The sequence below is a fragment of the Hippichthys cyanospilos genome, chromosome 2, assembly GCF_059441005.1.
Source record: "Hippichthys cyanospilos isolate Australia breed blue-spotted pipefish chromosome 2, RoL_Hcya_1.0, whole genome shotgun sequence".
Lineage (NCBI taxonomy): Eukaryota > Metazoa > Chordata > Actinopteri > Syngnathiformes > Syngnathidae > Hippichthys > Hippichthys cyanospilos.
The window spans coordinates 4,365,363-4,389,460 of record NC_142370.1 but is presented as its reverse complement, the minus strand read 5'-3'; the positions used below and the strand labels follow the sequence as shown (position 1 = coordinate 4,389,460).

At 39.4% G+C, this 24,098-nt stretch overlaps 1 protein-coding gene across 1 annotated transcript; it reads right to left on the bottom strand.

Annotated features, from left to right (window-relative positions):
• Positions 1-390: 390 nt before the first annotated feature.
• On the bottom strand, positions 391-22,858 carry fignl2 (fidgetin like 2). The gene is made up of 3 exons (XM_088408134.1): positions 22,738-22,858; positions 18,902-19,042; positions 391-2,422 (listed from the first exon to the last, which is right to left on the bottom strand). Exons 2-3 carry the CDS (start codon positions 18,924-18,926, stop codon positions 417-419), a joined length of 2,031 nt encoding a protein of 676 aa, XP_088264260.1. The 5' UTR covers positions 18,927-19,042; positions 22,738-22,858; the 3' UTR covers positions 391-416.
• Between the last annotated feature and the right edge of the window lie 1,240 nt (positions 22,859-24,098).

Here is a 24,098-nt window from a genome sequence, read left to right as displayed (position 1 = left end):
AGCTTGAGTGTGAGCATGCAGGGACTGGCAATAAATAGGATCCTGAGACAAGCAGTAAATGGGGGGATTTTCCAAACCCTGATTATCCATTACCTTGGACCACATCACCTAGCAACAAATCCAATGATTTTGTCCTGGAACCAGGGTAAAGAGGATCTTTGAGAGCATCCAAATAACTATGTGTTTTTCCAATTAGATGCCAGCAGGTATCAAGGTCAGTTCACATTTCTTTTCTTTGGGAAAAAAGAAGATATCGTGGATCCTCATAGTCAATCGACGCCGGTAAAGTGAATGTGTTTTCAGCTTTCTCGTATTTGGGAGCATGGCTAGCTCCTTTGGCTGCATAATTCACATCAAGAAAAAATAAAACCCAAACGCTCTAATTGCGTGTTGTAGTAGAGCGACGGGCTGACTCCTCAGTGGCTATACAGCTTGCTCCACTCTATACAAGTGTCCGGCTCGTTTGCGGTACCGTGTGGGCGAACCTTGCAGAAGGCATTCTCAAAGTCTGTGAAGGTTGGGGCCTTGCCATGTATTGTTCCAGCGGAGGCTGAGGAGAGAGCCTGCTGACTGAGTTGAAGCAGCTCCCACACGGAGTAGCCTTCACTACGCTGCAGCACTGTGCTCAGCTCCCGATCGCTCAGACTGTAGCTCTGAGGGGAAAGTGCTTGCAGCAGCACCTCCCTACGAACGGCTGCATCCGGCAGCCCGACATGGTAGCGTTTTGCAAATCTGCGATGGAGCGCATCTTGCAGCAGATCCGGCCTGCCGGTGGCGCATATGACAATCACCAAACCTGTGATCATCTGGGCCTTCTCCAAGAAGGTGTGCAGGGTTTGTCTCAGGCCCTCCTCTTCCATGGTTTCCACCTGGCTGAGCAGCACCACTGATGGCTGCCGTGTAGCCGCTACTTGCAACACAGATCCTAGAATATGTTCTACCAGGGCCTTTTCTTTCAAAGCTAATGAGGCGCCGCTCAGTCGATAGAGTGACGCTCCAATCTGTGAAGCCAGAGAATGTGTCAAGGTGGTTTTACCTCCTCCACGGGGGCCAAACAGCAGGATGGTTCTAGGAGGCTGCATCACTTGACTGGGCCTGAGCACAGGCCACAATAGGTCTTCTTCGAGGGCAGCCTTGATGTGGGTGAGGCCAGCCAACTCGCCCCAGCCTAGGGCTGGGCTGCAGTCCAAAATCTCCTCGTCAATAAGGTCCAACAGATGGGGTTCCGGACTCTTCAGACCCTCAATAGGGGGACCACACAATGGCAAGTGTTTGTGGGTCTTTGAGTGCTGTTGCTGAGTAAAAGCCTGGTCCCTCACTTTGTTATCTCCTGTCATGCCAGCAGGAGGACTGTATTCTCCCTCCGGCACAAACTGAGGAGATACCAGGGGCTGTGAAGATGTCTTGCCAGGCTTAAAGTTTTGTGTATCTGCGCTGCCAGTTGAGCTGCCGAAACTGTTTCCACCACACTCTGCTTTGTCACCCAAATTGAAGGTGGAGTTTCCTCTGGCTTTCTGCAGGTCATAGCTGTATTTCTTGTAACAAGTGTTGTCCTCAGCTTCATTCCCTCCTACAGCCACCTCAAATGCTTTTCTTTTCAATGCCCCGCTAGATTCAGATGTGCCAAAATTTGTGCTCTGGTAACTGTAACTGCCCCCTATCACTGAGGGTCTAGGAATGGGTGCTGGCAGACTTGAGGACAAGTATGTTGTCGACGGGTTGCTATAGCTGGGGGAAAGGCTGCTCTGGGGAGGGTATGTGCTTTGGGGGTAACTATAGACAGATGTGGTCGGACTATAAGTGGGTACCGCAGTTGAAGTGGATTGAAGTGTGTGAAAAGAGGCAGGAGAAAGTGCTGCATGTTGGGGACAGTATCCGGCTGAGAGATAGGTACCGTTGTAGCTGGATGGGTAGTCACTGGAGCCACTGCAGGAGCTTCCGCCGCTGTAGCCCGAGTCTGACAGGTTGCTGTTCACCACAGTCATACTGCTAATCCCAGCAGGGCCGGCGCTCGGGGCCACAGCCTTGGAAGTGGACAGGTTGTCATGGCTTCCAGGGGACACAAGCGAATAGGACCCACCAGCAGTGTGTGTCAGCGACCAGGGCTCCAGTTCAGCCTTCTGGCCACTGAGGCCTCCAGAGGTACCCGGCACTGGGAAGGCACCCGCAGCAGATGGCCGCTCGTACGCTGAGTCCAGTCCACTGGAGTACTTCTCGGCGTATCGCTTCAGCAGATTGGAAGCCGTGAGTGCGGAGATGTCGTCATTGGCCCAAGAATAGTTGTAGGAGCTGCGGCCGCGGCCGGAGTAGAATTCTGATTTGTGAGCTGGAGATGAGGTGGTGGAGGACACGTCCAGATGTTGCTCGGGCCACTGGCTGAGAGGCTGGGCATGCTCTGGATTCCAGTGCATCTTTAATAAGCCTGAAAAATAAATAAAGCAGTTGTCATCATTGTGTTAAGAAATGTTTTCCTTTAAAAACTGTAAAGGCAACCTCTCATTATGATCTGAGCACACCCACACAAAATTAAAAGGTATTGAATGAGCAGGACTCATCAAAATGTAAATTCAAAAAAAAAAAAAAAGAAATCAATTAATAGAGTTTTTGCAAAGCATCGGCATCTACAGTATGTGCTATAAAATCAAAATAGTGAATGTCATTAGCACGTGGGAGCTAAATTATTGTAATATGTTTGTATTGTTTGGGTGATTGTGTGTTTGTGTTGGATGACAGTCCTGCTATTATTCGGAGGGTGTATGTAACACTACACTTACCCTGTTTGGACTTTAAAGGAGCAGCATGACTCTAATGATGTCTCGATCAAATTTCTTTGGGACCTGGATCACCTATTTTGAAAATTTACTGATACCAAGTCCCTATCCGATACCTTGGTAAGGTATTGAGGAAAAAAAAAAAAAAAAACTAATTGGCTTCCTTTTTTTATTTGAACAAAACTACATGACCCCGATGGCTCAGTGAAGTGCTGGTTCAATCAAGTGAAGCATTTAAATGCTTTTTATTGAATACATGACTAATTATTACAGAGACCTTTGACAACTGTTGCGGTAGCGCTTACCTATACCGTTCATCATTATTATTATTGTTGTTTGTCGTAATTGATTGACAAATATTAGTATTTGTTATTTGCATATTGTCAATGTGTAAAAAAGGTGTTTGCTTATGATATGCACAATGTGATCTATTTGTTTGAATGCAAAATAAGTAATACAGTGGTACTTCTGCTTATGAAATTAATTCATTCCAGAAGCCATTTTTGAATGTGAATCTTTCATAAGTTGATGATTTTTACATGTAGATAGCCTAATCCGTTCCAAGCCCCTACAAATGTTTCTAAACCCTTTAAATGAATATTATTAAATTATAAAAATGCATCAAAAACAGTAAAACATACATATTAGAATTACATAAGTGCATAATATTCAAAATATATCATGCAAAGAAGACTTACAAAAACACCCTAAACCTTTTAAATTCATCAGATTAATTGTAGCAGTTGACAATGTGAAGGCAGTTCACTTGTTTGTCTTCAGGTGGTGCTAGTGTGTTGATGATAAGTGCAGACACCGTTTCAGGACGTTTAATTTATACATTTTTATTTTACATTTCCAATGATCCAGGAATCATTTACAAGTCCGCAGGAGCAATAAATATTTATTTTTTTGGTAAAATTTTAGCCAAAGTGCTTCCTGTGTGATGTCATTGCTAAAGTGCTAAAGACGTGCTAACAGCATTAACGTTAGACAGCCCAAAGTGCTATTTTACATACAGGTTTTTATGTGAATTTGTACAATGTTAAGCATATGTCAGTTTTATGTTTGTTAGTTCTATGGTGTAAATTGTTGGTGGGAAGTGTGGATGAAACGGGTAAAGATGAAAAGTGGAAGAACACAGTAAACATCGGAGAAAAAACTATTGTGTCATTTGTGGGCAAGCCGGCATATTGATAAATGATAAAAATGCATGACAAACTGTCAAAAATACGGTAGATATGGCGTGGGCACTGGTGTCTCATGTCTAATATGCCAACAATGTCACCATTTGTATCTAGAATTTTCTCTCGTGACCAGAGACAATATTTTTCCGCCAAGCATTTTGTAACATGAATTTTTTTGTAACAAGAGGCATTCGTAATTAGATGTACCGCTGTAATACCGACATCTACTGGTCTCTCAGAGGAGCTATTGTTTTCTTCTAGAGTATGCTGTTCTGAAACCTGCTCTCTTCACCACTCACCCTCTTTGCCACCCACCAATGCACTCACACATCTACTCCACATCCAGTATGGATTCAGAGCTGCACAGGCTCCTGGTCTTGACAGAGGGTGGGGAGATCAGCTGGAAGGTGTATGCTGGGGGGATATTGTAAGTTCGGAAGTGCAGTCAAGTTTACTATTCATCAGAAGTCTCTCAGAGAACATTGGAATATCTGTCATTTTGGTTGAAGCCTTGGACAGAAAATATTTGTTTAATCAATGGCTCTCATCACAAGTGTATGATGTTCCCCCCAAAAAACAGGACAGCACAGTGGAGGAGGGGGAACAAAAATACATTTGCACCACTCCTCCCAAAGAATAAAAAAACAAAAAAAAAAAACAAACACAATGAACAGCATTATGAAAACGTTACATTTATATAATTAATCTATTTGCATTCACCGTACCAACTTGCAAGTGTTTTCACACGTACTTTATAAACACTCATGCTACCTCATGCTATGGCACTGGTTTGACATTCCACACATAACTTGGCATTACTGAATAGCTAGTAATCAGCTTGAGGTGGGAAGGAGTCAGCACGAATACACGCACACACACACACACACACACACACACACACACACATGCACCTACACACACGCCCACACACGCATCCGCACACACAAATAGTGGACCCCTGGTTTACAACGTCCCTGCCTTAGGTTTTTACCACCTTACGATGTGGACCGTAACGTCTTTTTTGTCCCCTCTTTACGCCATTTTTATCGCCTTACGACGTTAAAAAAAAATAATAAAAAATTCTCTTCTCAAACATGGCAGTCAGTGAACGCACGTGTCTGCTAGGGGCAATTTCCTTTCTCCTATTATTTCACATTACATTATCCTTATTAACATAATTGTATATTCAATAACTAACTAATATTACTTAGTTTGAGAATTTGTTCTCAGGACTGGTTATCTGCACCAAGACTCCGGTGAAAGAGTAAGCAAGTCATCACGCTGAACTTCACATTTATTTTGGCTCATGTATGGTGTATCATGTAGTATCTGTTGAATAATAAATCAACAGCAATCTTAAAATCAGTCAACTAACATATAATCTAACTTAATCTATGAATTTACTGTATTTTTAGCCGACATTAGTGACGCGCAGAGAACCGAAAACAGGAAACGGAAATGCAACGCGACCCGGCAAATTAAAAGCATGCATTTCAAAATAAGATAACAAACGTCACGAACACCAACGCTTGAAGAATTCTTAACATAGTTATTAACTAATATATATATATATATATATATATATATATATATATATATATATATATATATATATATATATATATATATATATGAAAAGTATCTGAACCCTTTGGATTTTCTCACATTTCTACAGAAAATCACCATCAAATGTGATCTGATCTTTGTCAAAAGCACACAGATGAAACAACAGTGTCTGCTTTAACGAAAACCATCAAAACATTTATAGGTTTTCATCTTTTAATGAGGATAGCATGCAAACAATGACAGAGGGGGAGGAATAAGTAACTGAACCATCACATTTAAAATTTTAATATTTTGGGATGTCTGGCATGAATCGCTGTCTTGAGGTCATCTCAATGGGGTTCAAGTCTGGACTTTGACTTGGACACTCCAGAATGTGGATTTTGATCTTCTGAAACCATTCTAAAATTGATTTACCCGTGTGTTTTGGATCATTGTCTTGTTGCACCATCCATCCTCTTTTTATCTTAAACTGTCTGACAGATAGCCTCAGGTTTTCCTGCAAAGTAATTCTGATAAACTTTTGAATTCATTTTTCCACTAATGATTGCAAGTTGTCCAGGCCCTGAGGCGGCAAAATAGCCCCAAAGCATGACACACCCTCCACCGTGCTTCATGGTGGGGATGAGGTGTTGATGTTGGTGAGCTGTTCCATTTTTCCTCCACATATGACGTTGTGTGTTCCTCCCAAACAATTCAACTTTGGTTTCATCAGTCCACAAAATGTTTTGGCAAAACTTCTGAGGAGTGTCCAAGTGCCTTTTAGTGAACATTAAACGAGCAACAATGTTTTTTTAGACGGCAGTGGCTTCCTCCATGGAGTCCTCCAATGAACCACCATTCTTGGCCAATGTTTTACATAAACAGTGGGCCCCCGGTTTACGAACTCCCTGTTTTACGTATTTTGGACCGCGGCGTTTTTTTGTCCCCCTCTTACGCACAAACCTTTCGTCTTACAAAGGTCAGTATGTGTTTTCGTCAGTATGTCCGCATTATTTTTTTCGCTTTGCTGCATCAACAAAAATAACTTTTCTCGCATGTCAGGGAACGGAAACGCCGATATGCTATTGGTCTTATAAGGTCACAGTCACGGTCTCAGTCACGGAGATGCCGATATGCTATTGGTCGATTAAGGTCACAGTCACAGTCTCAGTCACAGAGATGCGGATATACTATTGGCCGGCGTCACGTCAAATCACAGAAATGCCGATATGCTATTGGCCGGATGAAATCACAGAAATTACAGAAATCACAGTGCCAGTGATTTCTGTAAGTCTTTAGCAGACACTCTAGGGTTCTTTTTTACCTCTCTGAATATTCTGCGCTGAACTCTTGGCGTCATCTTTGGTGGACAACCACTCCTTGGGAGAGAAGCAACAGTGCCAAACTCTCTCCATTTGTAGACAGCTTCTATGACTGTCGATTGATGAACATCTAGACTTTTAGAGATGGTTATGTATCCTTTGCCGGCTTTATACAAACCAACAATTCTTGATCGCAGGTCTTCAGACAGCTCCTTTGAGCGTACCTTGGTGCACATCAGACAATGCTTCTCATCAAGACAATTCTTACCAGGTGTGTGTTTATAGTGGGCATGGCAGCTTTAAGCCACTCTTCAGTGATTGGGCACACATCTGACTTAAATTTTTTGGTAAAAATTGGTTTCAATTGCTCTTTGAGTATCCTGAGGCAGAGGGTTCAGTAAGTTAGTCCTCCCCCTTCTGTCAATGTTTGCATGCTAGAAAAGATGAAAACCTACAAATGTTTTTTGGTGGTTTTAGTTAAAGCAGACACTGTTGTTTCATCTACGTGATTATAACAAAGATCAGATCACATTTGACGGTGATGTCATTCAGAAATATAAGAAATTCCATATATATATATATATATATATATATATATATATATATATATATATATATATATATATATATATATATATATATATATATATATATATATATACTGTATAGAAAGAGAGTGTGATAGAGAAATAAATAAGCTGGCTTTACAGTTTTTTTTAAATGTTGATTCATTATTCATGGCTGTCTGTGCGTGTAGAGCCAAGCTTCTTATTGCTGTCTAAATCAAGTCTTGATATCTGCAGCCAGAGATTCCACTCAGTGCTAAACTTTGGCCTGCTCCTTCTTTACTCTTTTTGAAACCTCTGCATGTGTGTGTTGTCAGATTCCACACATTATTTATTCAGTCAGATGAGACCAACAGACCAGATGGCTGCGGGATTATCACGTCCTTCATATTCAAATCCACTGCCTTAAATTCCCAATGGCCAAAGTAGTTCAAGTACTCACTTAAGCTTTCGGCTCTGACACCCGTCATGGCCAAGACTCCCCAGAACTGCTTCTCACATTCATCAAGTCTGAGAGACCTCAATGACAGTGCGTGTTTGTAGACTGAATCGCAGCTCTTTGTCTGGTTTGCAGAAAGCATATATGTCCGGCAGGCCCTTCCCATCTGCAGCCTAACCAGTTTTTGAGCAGCCCCAATAATAGGGCCTGTGTGTGACAGAGATGGATGAGAGCCCAAGGGAGCTCATAAAACCTGCAGTTAGTATGGAGGCATGGAGGAAGGGAGGGGAAAGTCGACAGCAGGCGCTATGTCCCCTCTAAGCGGCCCGGAGCGGACATTGGAGGACTCACTCAGGCAAGCTAACTGCTGTTTACTCCATCATCAGACTGCTGCTGCAAAATGGACTTCTTTCACAATGAACCCCCAACCCTCATAACCAACGTGCTGGTCAACTAACTACCCACATGCATTTCAGGAAGTGTTCAAAAGGAGAAGAATTACTTTCTAAAATGTGTATAATATAGGTTGTGATGTAAAACAACATGCGTGTGCATATACTCAATGTGTCTCATGAAGATTTAGCAATGCAAAAACTCTAATCTACAGGACTGCATTGTTGTGTGGACACATTCACCGAGGAAGCCATGATTGCATTCTCTGAATCCAAGTTCATATTCTGTCATTAGAATTAACAAAAGGTACAAAGGAGGTGTTCTACTTTATATCGATAACATGAATTTGAAATAACATGAAACAATTTAAAAAAAATATCTGATTCTAAAAGAGCTTTAAAAGACATCCGATGTTGGACATTTATTTCTAACACAGTGTTGGGAGCAAATAATGTATTTTGTAAGAGATAAAAGTGTGAATAAGTTTGTTGTTTTGATATTTACTGGTAATTTGTTGCCAAGGTCTTCCGCTATGCATGCAATAAAATCAAGCATGTGCTGGAGCATATTTCGCCCTGAAATGGCCTTTATGAAGAAATGTAATGTATATTTATGTTTAAAAGACAAAATGCTTGTGTTTTTGAGGGGTATTTGTCAGTATGGGCAAATGACGGATGCTTGAAGATGCTGCAAACACCTTTGAATGTGATTCAACCATGCCCCATGGTGTGCTTCTGTCACTCTCAGGATAGAGAAGAGGTTGTGACAAAACAGCTGCATTTAATCACGGCAGACAAACATCTCAGACGTTTTTCTTCAGTGAACAGATGCACTGATGTTTTCTGATTGGCCCTTAGAAAATTTGAACACACAGCTTATTTCGCTGACCAGTGACCTCAGTTGACTGCAAGGAGATTGATTAAAAAGCTGCAGGATATGCACATTAAAACTTCCCACTGCATGCGCGAGTGTTTCACGGTCCCATGGGGGACAGCTGTTCCTCTGCTGACCGCCTTACTGTCTGTGCGGCCATTGTGGCGAACAAGCATCCAACAGGCGTGCGCTGCTCGGACAATCACGGTGGCTCTGAGACAAAAGCTGAAGGATCTTATTGTTAAAGGCCTTTCTAATTATGGAAATCTTATTAATCTATTCAGACACCGTCCACAGAGAGCTTTTGTGCGAGCCTGGGATTTATCCAGAAAGCGGTGTGAGTTTCATCCTTTTATCAAGGAGCACGATGAAAAACGTGGTGGAAAAAAAACAAAAACATTCTTTCCACAAGATCCCAAAATTATTACCACATGTCAATTGCTACATAGTCTTTTTTTTTTCTTTTTTTTTTACATTGTCATAGTACAAACCTACAAACTGGTCCCATTGGTCCTTTATGGTCTTGTGAATGATTCAACCGGCTGTCTTTAAATGTATACATAAATAAAAAATCTCAAATTGGTAATTTCTTGATGATCGCATCACATTATATTTGGGCATCATCATGATCAAAACACATTCACTCAAATATATGAATAAAATAAGAGACATAAATACTTTTTATTAAAAAATAATCTGGCAAGAATTTAGGGTAATTTTAATGACGTTTTTGTCTTTCTAAAGTCACATTTGGTGAACCAAATTCAATGTTTTATTTTAAAAGTTCAAAGTTCTTACAACAATACAACAAGTTCTACATCCGAAGTATAGTTTTATGTATCTAAACCATTTTTGTTCTTAACTGATATATAACAATTGGAAAGAAAATTTAGGTGTATTTAATATGGATAGATAAAATAGAATTATCAGCAAGATACCTGATTACCAAAATATATTATTAAGTTATCAATGGCCAAAGTTTTCAACAGCTGCAGAATTAAAAAATTCTTATTATAATAAATAATAAGAATTCACATTTTTATTTATACAGGGTGATTAAAAAGCAACTACCGTATTTCTCTGAGGACATGGCAAGTTTTTTCCCCCTCATTTTCAACCACCATATCAGGGCCAATATTTTCCACATCTGTGTTTGAATAACATTGATTCAAATGTGAAATAAGTAATTTCATGTCATTTACAACAAGGCTTAATATATATATATATATATATATATATATATATATATATATATATATATATATATATATATATATATATATATATATATATATATATATATATATATATATATTATTTTTGGTATTTTTAGAGCATGTACATTTACTTAAGTTTAGTTTGGGGTCATGCAAAGAGCTTCCTTTGTGATATCATTGCTAAAACGCTAACAACGTGTTAACAGTGTGGACGTTGGACGCGACAACCCAAAGTGGTATGTTACAACTGTGGTTTTATGTAAACCACAGTGTAATATTTACAATGTTAGCCATAGCTAATGTCAATTTTATGTTTGTCAGTTCTACGATGTAAACTGTTGGTGGGAAGTGTTGATGAAACGAGGGAAGATGAAAAGTGGAAGACCACAGTAAATATTAATGAAAAAAACGATTGTTTCATTTGTTGGCAAGTCGGCATATTGATAAATTATAAAAATGCATCACAACCTGTAATAAATACGGTAGACATCACTGGTTGTGATAACGTAATACTTTACAGTCATGTTGGCATGAACGTGTGTCTTATATTATATGCCAACAATGTCGCCTTACGTATTTTGACATTTCTCTCGTTAATAGAGACATTTTTTCGCAGAGGCATTTCGGAAGCTAAATTTTTCGTAACGAGGGGTTTGTAAGTCAAGGTACCACTGTATCATGTCATTTACAAGCCTTACAGTATACAGTACCTTTAAATCGATATAGTATGCATCTGTTTTAGCGGCCGCCTTATTGCCTCTTTGTTGTCAACAACAAGGCTGCGTGGATCATTTTTCCAGTAGTGTTTATTTGACCAAAGTGCTGGAATATAATGATAAATCCCTGCACTGCTCACATGGCCGCCATCACTCAGTTCACCCCAAAAACAAACAGATTCGCAAAGAGTCACACTCAGGCACTTTCACCACTGGCACACTTGCTCATTCTGTCACGATCTTAAAGTGTACCTACAACATCCCTTTTGGAGGTATTGGTTGGGAAAAGGAGCAATTGTATAAAGTTTGCTATATATTTGGTGCTCCCATCCTGTGACCGCAATCCTCCTGGTTCATTTTAATGCAAAGGTATCATTTTAGGAACAGATTGGACGCTGCATCATTAACTCTTGCATTCCCCAGTTGTTATTGAATGATATGCCAAATTTCTTTTGTCATATCATGGTTGATAAAATGGAGTACCGTAATTCCCCAAATATAAGATGCACCTGTGTATACGACACACCCCTGAATTTGGGGTCACATTCTAGTATTTTCTATGTTACTGTGTATAAGACACACCAAAGCTTTGGCAACAATGTTATATATTTATCGGTAAATTAGACATACGTGTTAGTAAGTTAGTAAGTTAAGGGTGTTTTCAGAGTCCCCACATTGTGAGTGGTCAGTGAACCACCACTGACACCACTAGTTTTGATTTTTTTTGTTGTTTTGTTTTGTCTTTGTCTTTCCCTTTTCCTTGCGGCATGGTTCAAGTTCATTTTACCATGAATACCCAAGGTTTAGCAGCATCCGTGTTTCACAGCCAACCAACCTCTCCCCTCTTAGTTTGTTCTCTTACGGTCATTATTGTAAGTGAGAATACGGCTGATATTAAAATGCACATATGTGCGTCAAAACCGTATGCCATGAGAATGGATGCAATGAAACAATGTTTGCTTTGAGAAAGTTTCCGTAAGAAGGTTGCTGTCTCAAACTTCGGCGTGGGAAGGACAACCCTGACCAGCCAGCTCAAACCTAAATACAGTCAGATATCAATTCACCTGTTATCTACAAAATATCTTGCAGAATGTCTTTACACACAGAATGCTTTGCCACAAATGTACTAATCACAAACACACACACACACACACACACGCGCGCACTGGGTTTCTGCCATGTTTTTTTCTTTCTCGGGCGGGAACCTTCATGGAATTACAGACTTCTGAATCAAATAAATAGAAAGGGTTTGGAAAGGCTGCTTTGGAGCGCAGTATAAATATATTCACACAGTCCTCCCCCGTTCTCCTCATGCATGAGCTAGAAAAGAATGCCTTTTCTCCTTTGTGTATAGTTTCTTACAAATGTCCTGCAGGTCAACCTGGCACACGTCAACAATGTCCGCTTCCACATCTGGTGTATTTGACATTGCATTTGATCAACCAACTCACAAACTGCATGTTTTAGTATTTTGTATGTGATTATTAAAACAAGTGTAAATGGTCCAATTTCGCTTCTATTTTTACATGAACGTACCGTTAGATTTTTTAGGCCACTTGAAACTGCCATGGCAGTAAATTAGACTTTCTCCACAATGTCTGTCTTGCGAAAGGTTTTACTTGTGCAAAGTATTTTGGGCGGGGCTACAGCCAAATTGCTTGACGACATTTGCTAAACATTGATTCATTCACAGACCTGTTTAGAATTGCTAATGGCAGTGCCGTAAAAAAGCAAAAAAAAAAAAAAAAAAAGCAAATTTCCATCTGCAATTGTACACAACTTACAGCCCCATTTAACACACACTCCAAAACGAGGTAGCCAGCAGAATAATTGCCGCATGCGTCACTCCATGCTTGTAATTTTAGAAACACACCCCCATCCTCGACACCGGCTAACACACTTCCACAAATGGCAGGGGCCTATCCGCTGCCCCCTCCCCTTCAAGAAAAACAAGGTTCTTATTTTGTGTGACTGCAGGCAGGCTTTGGGTCATTGTGTTCACTGCGACCACTAATATATCAAAGAGCAGCTGTCGTCAAACCCAGTGGTGAACAATCTCTCCTTCCATCTGTCCCGCTCACCAAATCTCCTTACCAGTGAACATGTTCTATGTTAGGCTCCTGTATGGTCCCATTTTAAAAGCCCCAAAGCCATTTATTGTTGATACAAACAAACAAATAAACAGCGATGGGATGCTCATGTTAATCTGAAAAATCAAACTCCTGACAGCACAATTATTCAAGGGCATTATTTCTCAAGTGTAGTGGTTTACTAATTAGCCCCAGCAGTAGGAATGCCGTGAATACTGCTGCCTCAGTAACCCAGTGAAGTGTTGCCAATCAAATGAGCCTTCTTATTTGGGCCCTTAACAGGCACAGGGGTCTCCATAATGAGCTGATGAACCCTTAGAGGGCAGCACCAGAGGGCCACTGGACATGCAAGGTCCCAGGTAGATAACCGCTTATTTTTGTGGGTGTGTGCTTACGCTTGCACACACACAGAGACTAGAGGCTAATTAGAGCCCATTCACACACCCCACACTAATGTGTTTGCTCAAGGGCCTCGCAGGCCCCGCCGCGTAAACACTCTCGGCCCCACAATGGTGATGGAGCTGGCGTGATCCTCCAGCGTGAGATCTGCCGAGTCTTTCTTCAATGCAAGCCATTTGTTTGGAAAAACACTTGCAACAAACATAAAAGAGACTTCTAAAAACTGCCAAGACTGTGCATCAACTCATTTTGTATTATGCTTGCGCAAACTTCAGCAGGGGCCTTGACAAGACTTAAAGCACTCATGGCTTGGTGGCCTGGGACTGATTTAAGAGTTTGTTTGAAGTACAGATTACAGATTCTTTGCACCAAATCCCTCCAGGAGTATCCATGGCTCTGGAATCTATCTCAGGTTTCCTTTCCTCTCAGGCCCAGCCGTTCGCTACAGTCCTGTAGCCGCAGACGATCAAGACAGCGTTCACGCAAAAATATAGCAATTGAGTCAACACCGTTGCTCGTGGAAAAATGCCCCCTTCAGTTTAACTTCAGTCAGATTATAGATTGCGCAACACATTTTTCTTTTGTTGCTTCTTTTATTCTATAGTGAAAAGTCCCCTGTTGTGAAAAATTTCTGGTTGCAAATATGATTTCGTTGTAGAGGAGTTCTACTGTACTCTACATAATAAATATTCATGTTTCAATTTTGTAAATATAAAAATATACAGCAAAGTTACTTTTGCTATTATCGCGGTTTTTTTTTTGTATTTGTATGGATAGCGCTGATGCCACTGAATATTTTGAGAGGTTGAAAGTAAATATATTTTTTTATTTTTTACATATTTTATTATTTTTATGTTTGACTATGTTGTGAGCCTTTCAAATTCAGCCCAAGGTTGGTGATAATAGGGCCAGGCCAGTGAAAAATCCCCGGAAGATCGCTGACCATGAGTGTCATCTATCCATTCATTTAAGACCACAAAAATGTAGTTGATAAGAATTCTTGTCACTAGCACACAAGCTATGTAATTTAAATGACAACAAATCTAGTTCATGGCACTGAAAGAGTTCAAAATGTAACAGTTTTTAATTTGATCAAATGTGTTTTGTGTCTACAATTATTTGCTAACGAGGTGATAAAGCCAGCAAAGTTAAAGTGGCATTTGATTTTATCACGCTGTTTTTGACTAACTTGTTTGGGAAAATTGACCCAGTTTTGATATTTTGTATCCTTCAGTATGGCTGAAAAGTACCAAAAATACAATATTTTCCGGATTATAAACCGCACCGGTATATAAACCGCAGCAGCAAAATATGAGCAAAAAAATTATTTTTGTCACGGATAAGATGCACTGAATTATAAGCCGCAGCTATTTACGCAAAAAGATGGTACGTGGAAGTTTATCTTTTTTTGTTGTTATTTAATTTCTTTGTAATCGTCTGCCAACAGCAACATCTTCTCTTTAACAGACTGAACATGCCTGCATGTTTAGTCCCAACATATTTGTAGAAAATGGATGAATGGATATTTTTAACACTAACAGAATACTGTTAGTTAAATACAGAAAACTGTTGTTCCATTAAATGAAACCTTGAACAGATACACACATTGCCTTGCTTGTGGCTAGCAAAAACAAAAACAACAACAGATAAGCCGCACTGGACTATAAACCACAGGGCTCAAATCATGAGGAAAAAGTCGCGGCTTATAGTAAAAAAAAAATACGCCTCTTGTAGTAAACCCTAACCCTGTTGATAAAAAAAGAGGGTTCTTATGTTCGGCTTAAATGTTTGTTTGTTTTTTCTGCAAATTTGCAAATTGGAAAAATTGCTTTTCTAAAAGTGGCTCCTGTTTCCAAATAGTTTGAGAACTCCTGGTTTAAGTTACTTACTGTTGAGAAACAAGAAAGGTCAAATTCTCAAACAAGAAATACCATCATTGAAGTGAGACTCTTCACAACTCCCTCACACTCAAAACTGTGCAGGCAAAATCACAACTTCACTCTTTTGCTCCAAGACAGCGAGCTGCAGTGCCACCAGCGAGCGCAGGGGTGTACGTACGTGCCACTGGTGTGTGAGTAAAGCGCGACTATATAACAGTGCTGTGCACGTTCCGACAAACACATATAGCTACATTCTGCAACAATTCCCACCCTGCGGTGGCACAACAGAGCTGCTCAGTAATGTGATTAAAAAAAGACAATTGATTGGACCCCACATGACTCATTAAAGAACTGTGTGGGCCAACTATTCCGCCAGCAGTTTGTGACATTCTTTAACTTGGCATTCACTTCAGTGTGTTGGCTCAAGATTGTCTAGAACAGTGGTTCTAAAAGTGTGGTCTGCGACCCTCCGGGGGTCTGCGGCCTGACTGCAGGGGGGCCAGGAAATAATTTGGGTTATTAATAAGAAATACATATATTTGTATTAATTTCATTTTATTTTATATTAATGTGTGAATGCATTAATGACTCTTCAATAAAGCAACACATTCAGCCAATTTAATATATTTTAAAAAATGTAATCATTTTGAAATTTGTCAAATAGAGCCACATAAACCACGTCATCATCAAAGAGCTTGAATATTTAGTCACTACATGTTTTGCAGTAACCTGTTTGGGGAAAATTTGCCCAGTTTATTTTATTTTATTTTTTTTATGAGGATATTTATTTTGTAAACTATGGCTAAAAAGTAACATACCGTATTTATCAGACTATAAATCGCACAGGTTTATAAGCCACACCAGCAATAAATGAGCAAAAAACGATTTTTTGTCACGGATAAGCCATCCACAACATCAGATATTTATGCAGAAAGATTTGGCGAACCATTTAGAGCAGGGTTATATTAACGTGAAGTTAATATATGCACAAGTTAATACACAAGGAGGATTGCACTTTCTTCATCATCAAGAGGTTAGAAGATTTGTTAGGAGATATGCTGCCACTTTCCACAGTGGATTCACCAGCATTTGGAAACCTTGTCAGATCCCTGTCGCAACTGGCAATAATGATAAGCTAAGCTAACGCTAATTTTTACTGTACAATTGCTATTAATAAATCCTATAAATAGGTCTGGTCAATGTGTATCAAGATGAAGCATACTGTTAACACCTTAACAATTATGTAGGCTAGCTGCTAACGTCAGCCCCACCAAAATTATCTTTTTTTTTTTTAAACATATGTCTCTAACCTAGCCAACAGACCTGCAAGACACTCAAATTTGATTTGAAGAGTGAGATTGGCACTTCTATATTGGCTCCTGGCATGACCATCGACCAATAAGGCTTGTTATTCACATCTGGACGTGCCGGAGAGAGGAGCAAAGACCTTCACCAGACCGTTCGAAATCTCTTACCTAGATTCCTTTTACAATAAAATGGTATTTCAAGTGTAAACTCTCATGGTTATCATGTTTAATCATGTACAGATTTGACTTTAATTCGACTTCCGGGCACCACTAATATGACCGCGACTGTCGCCTGACTTCAAAGGATGGAAAGGGGTAACTTTTCAGTTACTATATAAGGTTTAGTAATTTAAGATTTAAGTAAGTATGTGTACTGCAGTAGTTCGACATTCGCGGCAAGTGCATTTATAATTACCTCGTCTATCTGGCATGCAGGAAGCCTTCACAGCACGTCTCTTTGCAATATAGCCCCCCACCCCCCCAAAAAAAAAATCTGTGATGGCTAGCAAAAAAAAACACAAAACACACACACATAAGCCTACTGGACTATAAGCCGCGGGGCTCAAATCATGAGAAAAAAGCTGTGGCTTGTAGTCTGAAAAATACGGTAAATACTTATCAAATTGAATAAAGTATGTTGGTGAATAAAAAGGGCACTTAGCTTTGGCTTGAACATTATTATTATCATTATCATTATTATTATTATTATTATTATTATTATTATTATTATTATTATTATTATTATTTTACTTCTGCAAACATTAGTAATAGGGGGGTGTCCTTAGAAAAGTTGTTTTCCAACAAGGTGGTCCTCAACTTTTTTATCACCACAGACAGGTCAATGCTTGAGATTTTTATTGGGGACGAAGGCAATAATGTACACAAATTACATTGATTATGTCAATCATCTAACTGAATTACAAATGCCATTCATTTCAATACAAAACATAAATTAGCTGCAACGTACAAATACGTTCTTATCAATGCAAAACCTATGCTATGCTAACATATACAAAGGGAAATTCCTGGCACAAACAAAAATGCTAATGAGCTAGCACTCTTTAACATGCTGAAGATAACAACTAATATTAGCTATCATGTTATCCACAGTCACAAGCTGTTGGATCAATATAAATGACATAAATTCTTACAAAGAAAGTACAACTTAAAGACACTTGGCCACATTTCACAGCGAGACAGAACACCAACAGTGACTGCTCTCAACTGAAGCCACACCGTGCGTCCTCACTACAAAATTTAATATCAACAGCGGAAAAAGGTGGCACCAAAAAACAACGATTAACCCAAACAAAGCACAAATGAATGAACTGAAGAATAAACTGAATCAGTTCCAAAACATCATTCTGTCGGGTAACAGCCCATGCGGCCCGATACCAGTTGATCCACGGACCGATGATTGGGGACCACCATTCTAGAAGGCTTCAGGGAGCTGATGGAACAGCCAGTAAAATAAGTTTTGACGTTAAGCAGCAAAACATGTATCTACTTTCCGACGGCCAACAGATGTTTCAGGCCCATTCTGAGCTTTGGTAACCTCAACACTAACATAAAGAAGTTGGATACACACATGCCACAATCTTATGCTTATGAAATTCTGATTTTTTGCAAAGAATGGTCAATCTGATAACATGTCATGAGTGGCCAACTCTTTGGAAATTACATCTTATATTGTTTTGCTCTGTTTTGTCTGATAGCTGTCATGCTGTAAAGCTCCTTTGAGGCAAGTTAAAAGGAAAGGTAGAGCGGTGGAGGCTGAGGCAGCACCATGCTGGCTGCCAAACAATGCTGCTTTTCCACTGAAATGAAGGGGGGGGGGGGGGAATGAGGAGGTTGGGGGCGGGCCAAAAATGGACATATCTGTTATTAGGTCACTACTGACCAGAGAAAAAACAAACAGCGTGTGTTGCGAAGTCCCAAGGAGCACAAGGGCACCAAGGTGTTTTGTCTGCTCAAAACCATCAACCTCCTGTGTAATGAAACATTCAGGTCATGCCGGGGAAAACGCCTAGATTTGTCTTTTCTCATCTGATCACAAGCCACACATAGAGCGACCATACCAACTTGCTTTTGGAGTTGGGAGTGCGGGCTCAAAGTCCAACTAAATCCTGATTTGGCTGGTTGGTTGTTGTGACACATGCAAAAGTGGTGAGGAAGAAAGAAAAGGTGCAAAGTACTCACTAAAGGGGACAATGGGACTCAGCATTCTGTGGAGCTGGTCTTAGTGAAGAGGAATGTGGTTGAGTGAACGCCGGCCGCAGTTAGCGTCTGTTGGGCTGTAGTCCATCACTGACATACGCTTGAATGGATGATGTGATGGCCCTGCGAGGGAAAGACAGAGTTGACAACATTTGGACCCTCAGCATAATTAACTCTTTCAGTGCTGAGGGTTATCAGAAAAGCCAACTTCTAGAATCCTGGTATATTTAGCATTTTCACTCATGTTTCGAGGCCGACAGAATATTGTGTGCTATGTCTATATCAGTGGTCTGCAACCTATGAATTCGGAGCACATTTCATCCTTATGTTGCACCTCTCCATGGTTTGGAAAAATAAATAATGCTTGGTTCAGATCGACTACGTGGACGGCGTAATAAGCGACACATTTGAATTGCAGTCATTGACGTTTGTTGATTGGGTGATAGGGCGACATCTATCGGATGTGTTTGCTGCGATGGGACACAAAACGTGATGCAAAATAGCCAATCATTTTCAGGAAGGGAAAAACAGGAAACGGAAATAGAGAGAGAACTTCCTGATTAAATGCAAACATTTTCAGAGTAAGATAAAACTGAACATTCTAACTAAAGCGCTCAAAGAATTCTCAACACAAAATTAACGTCATTTTAATGCCCCTGCATGTGAGCAAAGATGGACTCAAACGTCAGGTCAGTTTTCTAATTCTTTACAACTTTTCTTAACACGAACATCGTTAAGAGCCAAATGACAAATGGAGAACGTAAACTGGAAATGTAGCGCAGCCAAATTGCAGCACTTGAAGAATTCTTAACACAGAATAAATCACATTTTAACACCCCTGTTTGTGAACATGAATGGATTCAGATGTTGGGTTGGTCTGCTTGCTTCTTTTAATGAAATAATGTGGTACAAAATTGGTGAATTAAACCTGCTGTAAGCATCTCCTCTGGTTGCTAACACCCAACTGATTCCGTCTGCTTCTACCCTCTCACTCGCCCCAATATTATAGGAGTATGTTTGTATATATATATATATATATATATATATATATATATATATATATATATATATATATATATATATATATATATATATATATATAAATATATGTGTGTGTGTGTGTGTGTGTGTGCATGTGTGTGTGTTCCACGGTTGGGCTCGTAAGGGGAATTCAGTGTATGGCGGGCAATCCAAGCCTATGTTTAATAGCTAATGCATTTAGAACCATCCCAAAAACATCAAAATTGTACATCAAAATTGTACATACATTTTGAAAATTGGTACCAAAATTGTATGGTAAGTGCTACGTATAATGTATATATACAATCAGAAAACACCATAAATAAAAATAAAGAAAGGATTTATTTACCTTTGAGTAGCGCTTGTTATGCCCATATTCCCAAGTAAGGGTAGCCTAGGTTAGGCTAGCTTCGTATTTCTTGATTATCTCCAGCTTCGTTTCCATATAAATTATCATCATATTCTCTCTTTAACATGCAATCTTGGGACCCATGGCTAACCCTTTCAAGTTTAAATTAAGCATTAAAATGCACTCTAAATAAGGTTTTGAAACCACTTGCAATAGAACAAAGCTTTACCATTCCACCCTTTTGAAACGAATGAGACCGACCAATAGCAGACCAGCATCTCCGTCATGTAACGACAAAAGAAAATAAGAGCAAATACCTCAAAAACAGATGGAGACAAAACAACTCAAATACACCCAAGGCCTTAGGGTCATGACAAGCCGGGAAAATACCTTAAAGAGGGTACGAACAAACTCAGTTCCACATCGCAACATCGCAAAAAAACGTAAGCCAGGAATGCTGTAACACGGGGCTCCAAATATATGGTATATAAATATATGTGACGATAGTTCTTGTCGCTGGCAATGAAAGAGTTAACAACAATATATATATATATATATATATATATATATATATATATATATATATATATATATATATATATATATATATATATATATATATATATATATATATCTGTGAAAACCAGGTCAAAATGGCTCTTTAAATTTTAAAAGTTGGCGACCACAGCTCTAAGTAAACATGGGTGGTATTATTTGAAAGATTGTTTTCCATTCGTTCCTTGAATTGCAAGTATGTAATGTATGTGAAGTATGTATGGCAACACTGCCATCCAACGGTCAAAGGTACAGTCCTCAATTGGCTTAATATTAGTTAAGCACTAGTCAAGAGCGTCAGCTACCTTCGATATTTGACGAGAGATTTATAATTTATTATTTTTTTACTATTTTAAAAGATGAGAAATCTTGTCCATGGCACTGAAAAGTTCACGCTACCATAAAAAGCAACCCACTCATTGCATCTTTTTTAAGCTATCAAGAGCAACACTCCCATCAAATAGTCACATTTAATTACTACTAGCTTGAAATTATGAGGAGCTCTAACCACAAGTGTCATCACTCAACTCAAATAGTCACTGGCAGACAAATATTTTACATGACGATAATTCTTGTCGCTGGCAATGAAAGAGTTAACACCCAACCTCAACACTCAACCAAAACCCAATTTTCTGTGTGACAGCACTGCACAGTGACACTAAAACTCCTGTCAATAGAGCAAAAACAAAGCACAAATGCACTCACAAGAGGGCTCATTAAGCTAATTGTAAAGCTCCACGTACCCTCAAAAGAAGGGCTTTTCAAATCTGCCTCACAAAAAGAGACTCGCTTGTGCTCTGCACCAACACACACTGCATTCTTTGCACAGCAAAAAATTTGGCCTCTGCTGTAATGCAAAATGCTGAACAAAATAGAATAGAATAGAATGCCTTCATTGTGATTGTGTAACTAGTATACAATTAAATTAAGTCCTTAAGTGCCGAGCGTTATCGGAAAAGGGAACCCATCACATCTTTGTAGCTATTGAAATGGTCACACCTCTATCAAGAGCAACACTCCCATCAAATGGTCACTTTAATTTACTACAGTGCTCAATAAATTTGAAATTAAGAGGAGCGCTGGCCACGAGTGTTGTCGCTCCATTCAGAAATGAAAAATGTGACAGATAACGTATTTTACATGATGAGAATTCTTGTGGCTGGCAAGGAAAGAGTTAATATTGCATAGTGAATAGATATGAACAATAAATATCATACAATCAAAGTCATAGTTTCACAGATTGCACTTGTAATTTTCAGTTTATTCTTGTTTTTTTTTTCTTTTCTCAATGCAAACTAAATCCGCAAATGATGAAATTGTTTCTTTGAATTCTGGAAAAGCCAATTTTAGTTATGTACATGTCCATTTTACTCCTGCTCTTTCCACTGTTTTACTCTGAGTAAAGACGCAGCAAGGTGAAATTCTACTCCATAATCTCTGCAATAGTAAACTGTTGTTGCAAATTTGCTGTTATATACAGTAGCCTTCCTGAGAAAACCCAGAATAATATTCTATAACTTTAGTCTTTGAGCAATTTTCTTATAATAGTGTCCTCCGAGATAAGATGTTTAACTCATGATAATATAAACTATTTGTCATATTTCCACAACGCCCACCTACAAATAGATACAAGCAATACAGTCCATGCCACGGTGCAGTTTTCCAAGTGTATTCACTCATGTGTTATTAACATGAAAGTGAAATAATGCAATGAGAACCGCTATTTGACAGTCAACCCACAATAATGAAGTACAGCTTCTAATTCAAAGCAAACATATTGTCTCGCACACCAGAAGTTTGTCAGCACCTGACTCCTTCCTTCCTCTCTTTCCTTCGCTCTTTGATCCATTCACTCCTTCTTTACTTGAGATATCAAGAAGGCATGTGGTTTTACCTCTTCATGCCTGCATGTCCTCCATCCTGGCGCTTGGTTAATCCCGAGAGCAGACTGGACGAGGCCACTGTGTTTGTGCTCACTGCTTTGCTTTTTTTCCACATATGGGACAGGACACACACTCTCTCTCTCCCCCTCTCTGTCTCAATCTCTTGCTTTCTCTGTCTGTCTCTCTCTCTCTCTCTCTCTTCCCCAATGCTGGCCAGTTACAAGAGGGTGAACACTCCCCTCCCCCATGAATATGTCACTCTGTTTCTTTCCTTCTCGAAGAGAGAGAGAGCGATATATATATATATATATATATATATATATATATATATATATATATATATATATATATATATATATATATATATATATATATATATATATATATATAGAGAGAGAGAGAGAGAGAGAGAGAGAGAAAGAGAGCAACATAGGGGATTGTAGATGGATGGACTGATGCTGCTCTGTGGGTAATGTAATGTAGCTCTGGACAGAATAAAAAAGAAGGATAAAAAAACAAGACATATATATATATATATATATATATATATATATATATATATATATATATATATATATATATATATACACAGTGGTACCTCGGTACTCGACCGCCTCTATACTCGACCAAATCGGTGCTCGACCAAAAAATTCAAGTAGATAATGCATCGGACCTCGAACAGATTTTCGGTTCTCGACTAGCCGAGCCGAGCCGAGCCGAGCCGAGCCGACCCGAACGCGCTCCTCGGCCCTTCTCGGCCAGCGGGTAAGCGCCAGTTCAACTCAGACCCTCAGCGGAGTAAGACGTTTGTTCGAGTATTTCTTCCCGGATTGAAACTTTTTCGTGTTGCTCTAGCCCTTAATAATGGATCCAAAGAAAGACAGTGATAAGGGGAAGGCAAAGAGGAAAACAATGAGGACCACTAATGAACCGAAGAAGGAAATTATAGCAAAATATGAACGTGGTGTACGAGTGTCCGACCTCGCATCGCAGTTAGCTAGCGTCATCATGGAAGGAGTAACTCCCTCCCGGCCTCCCCACATCCATTCCTGTATGCCATCAACCACTCTCCAAAACGTAAGTAAATTATACAAAATGGTTTATAATGCTTTATTTATCTTTATCTTTATCATGTACTGCTTGTGCACATTTACTTGTGCACACATACTTTCCATTATTTCTTATGGGAAAATTGGTTTCGGTGTTCGAACAAATTGGTGCTCGACCACCACCTCAGAACGGATTATGGTCAAGTACTGAGGTACCACTGTATATATATATATATATATATATATATATATATATATATATATATATATATATATATATATATATATATATATATACATACTGTCTATCAGCTAGCTAGTAC

Bases quoted from the DNA above. Each gene is read 5' to 3' on its own strand.
- fignl2 (XM_088408134.1), bottom strand. From the start codon at position 18,926: ATGCTGAGTCCCATTGTCCCCTTTA. The intron at 2,423-18,901 runs GTGAGTACTTTG...TTTATTTTTCAG, and splicing joins GAGTCCCATTGTCCCCTTTA to GCTTATTAAAGATGCACTGG.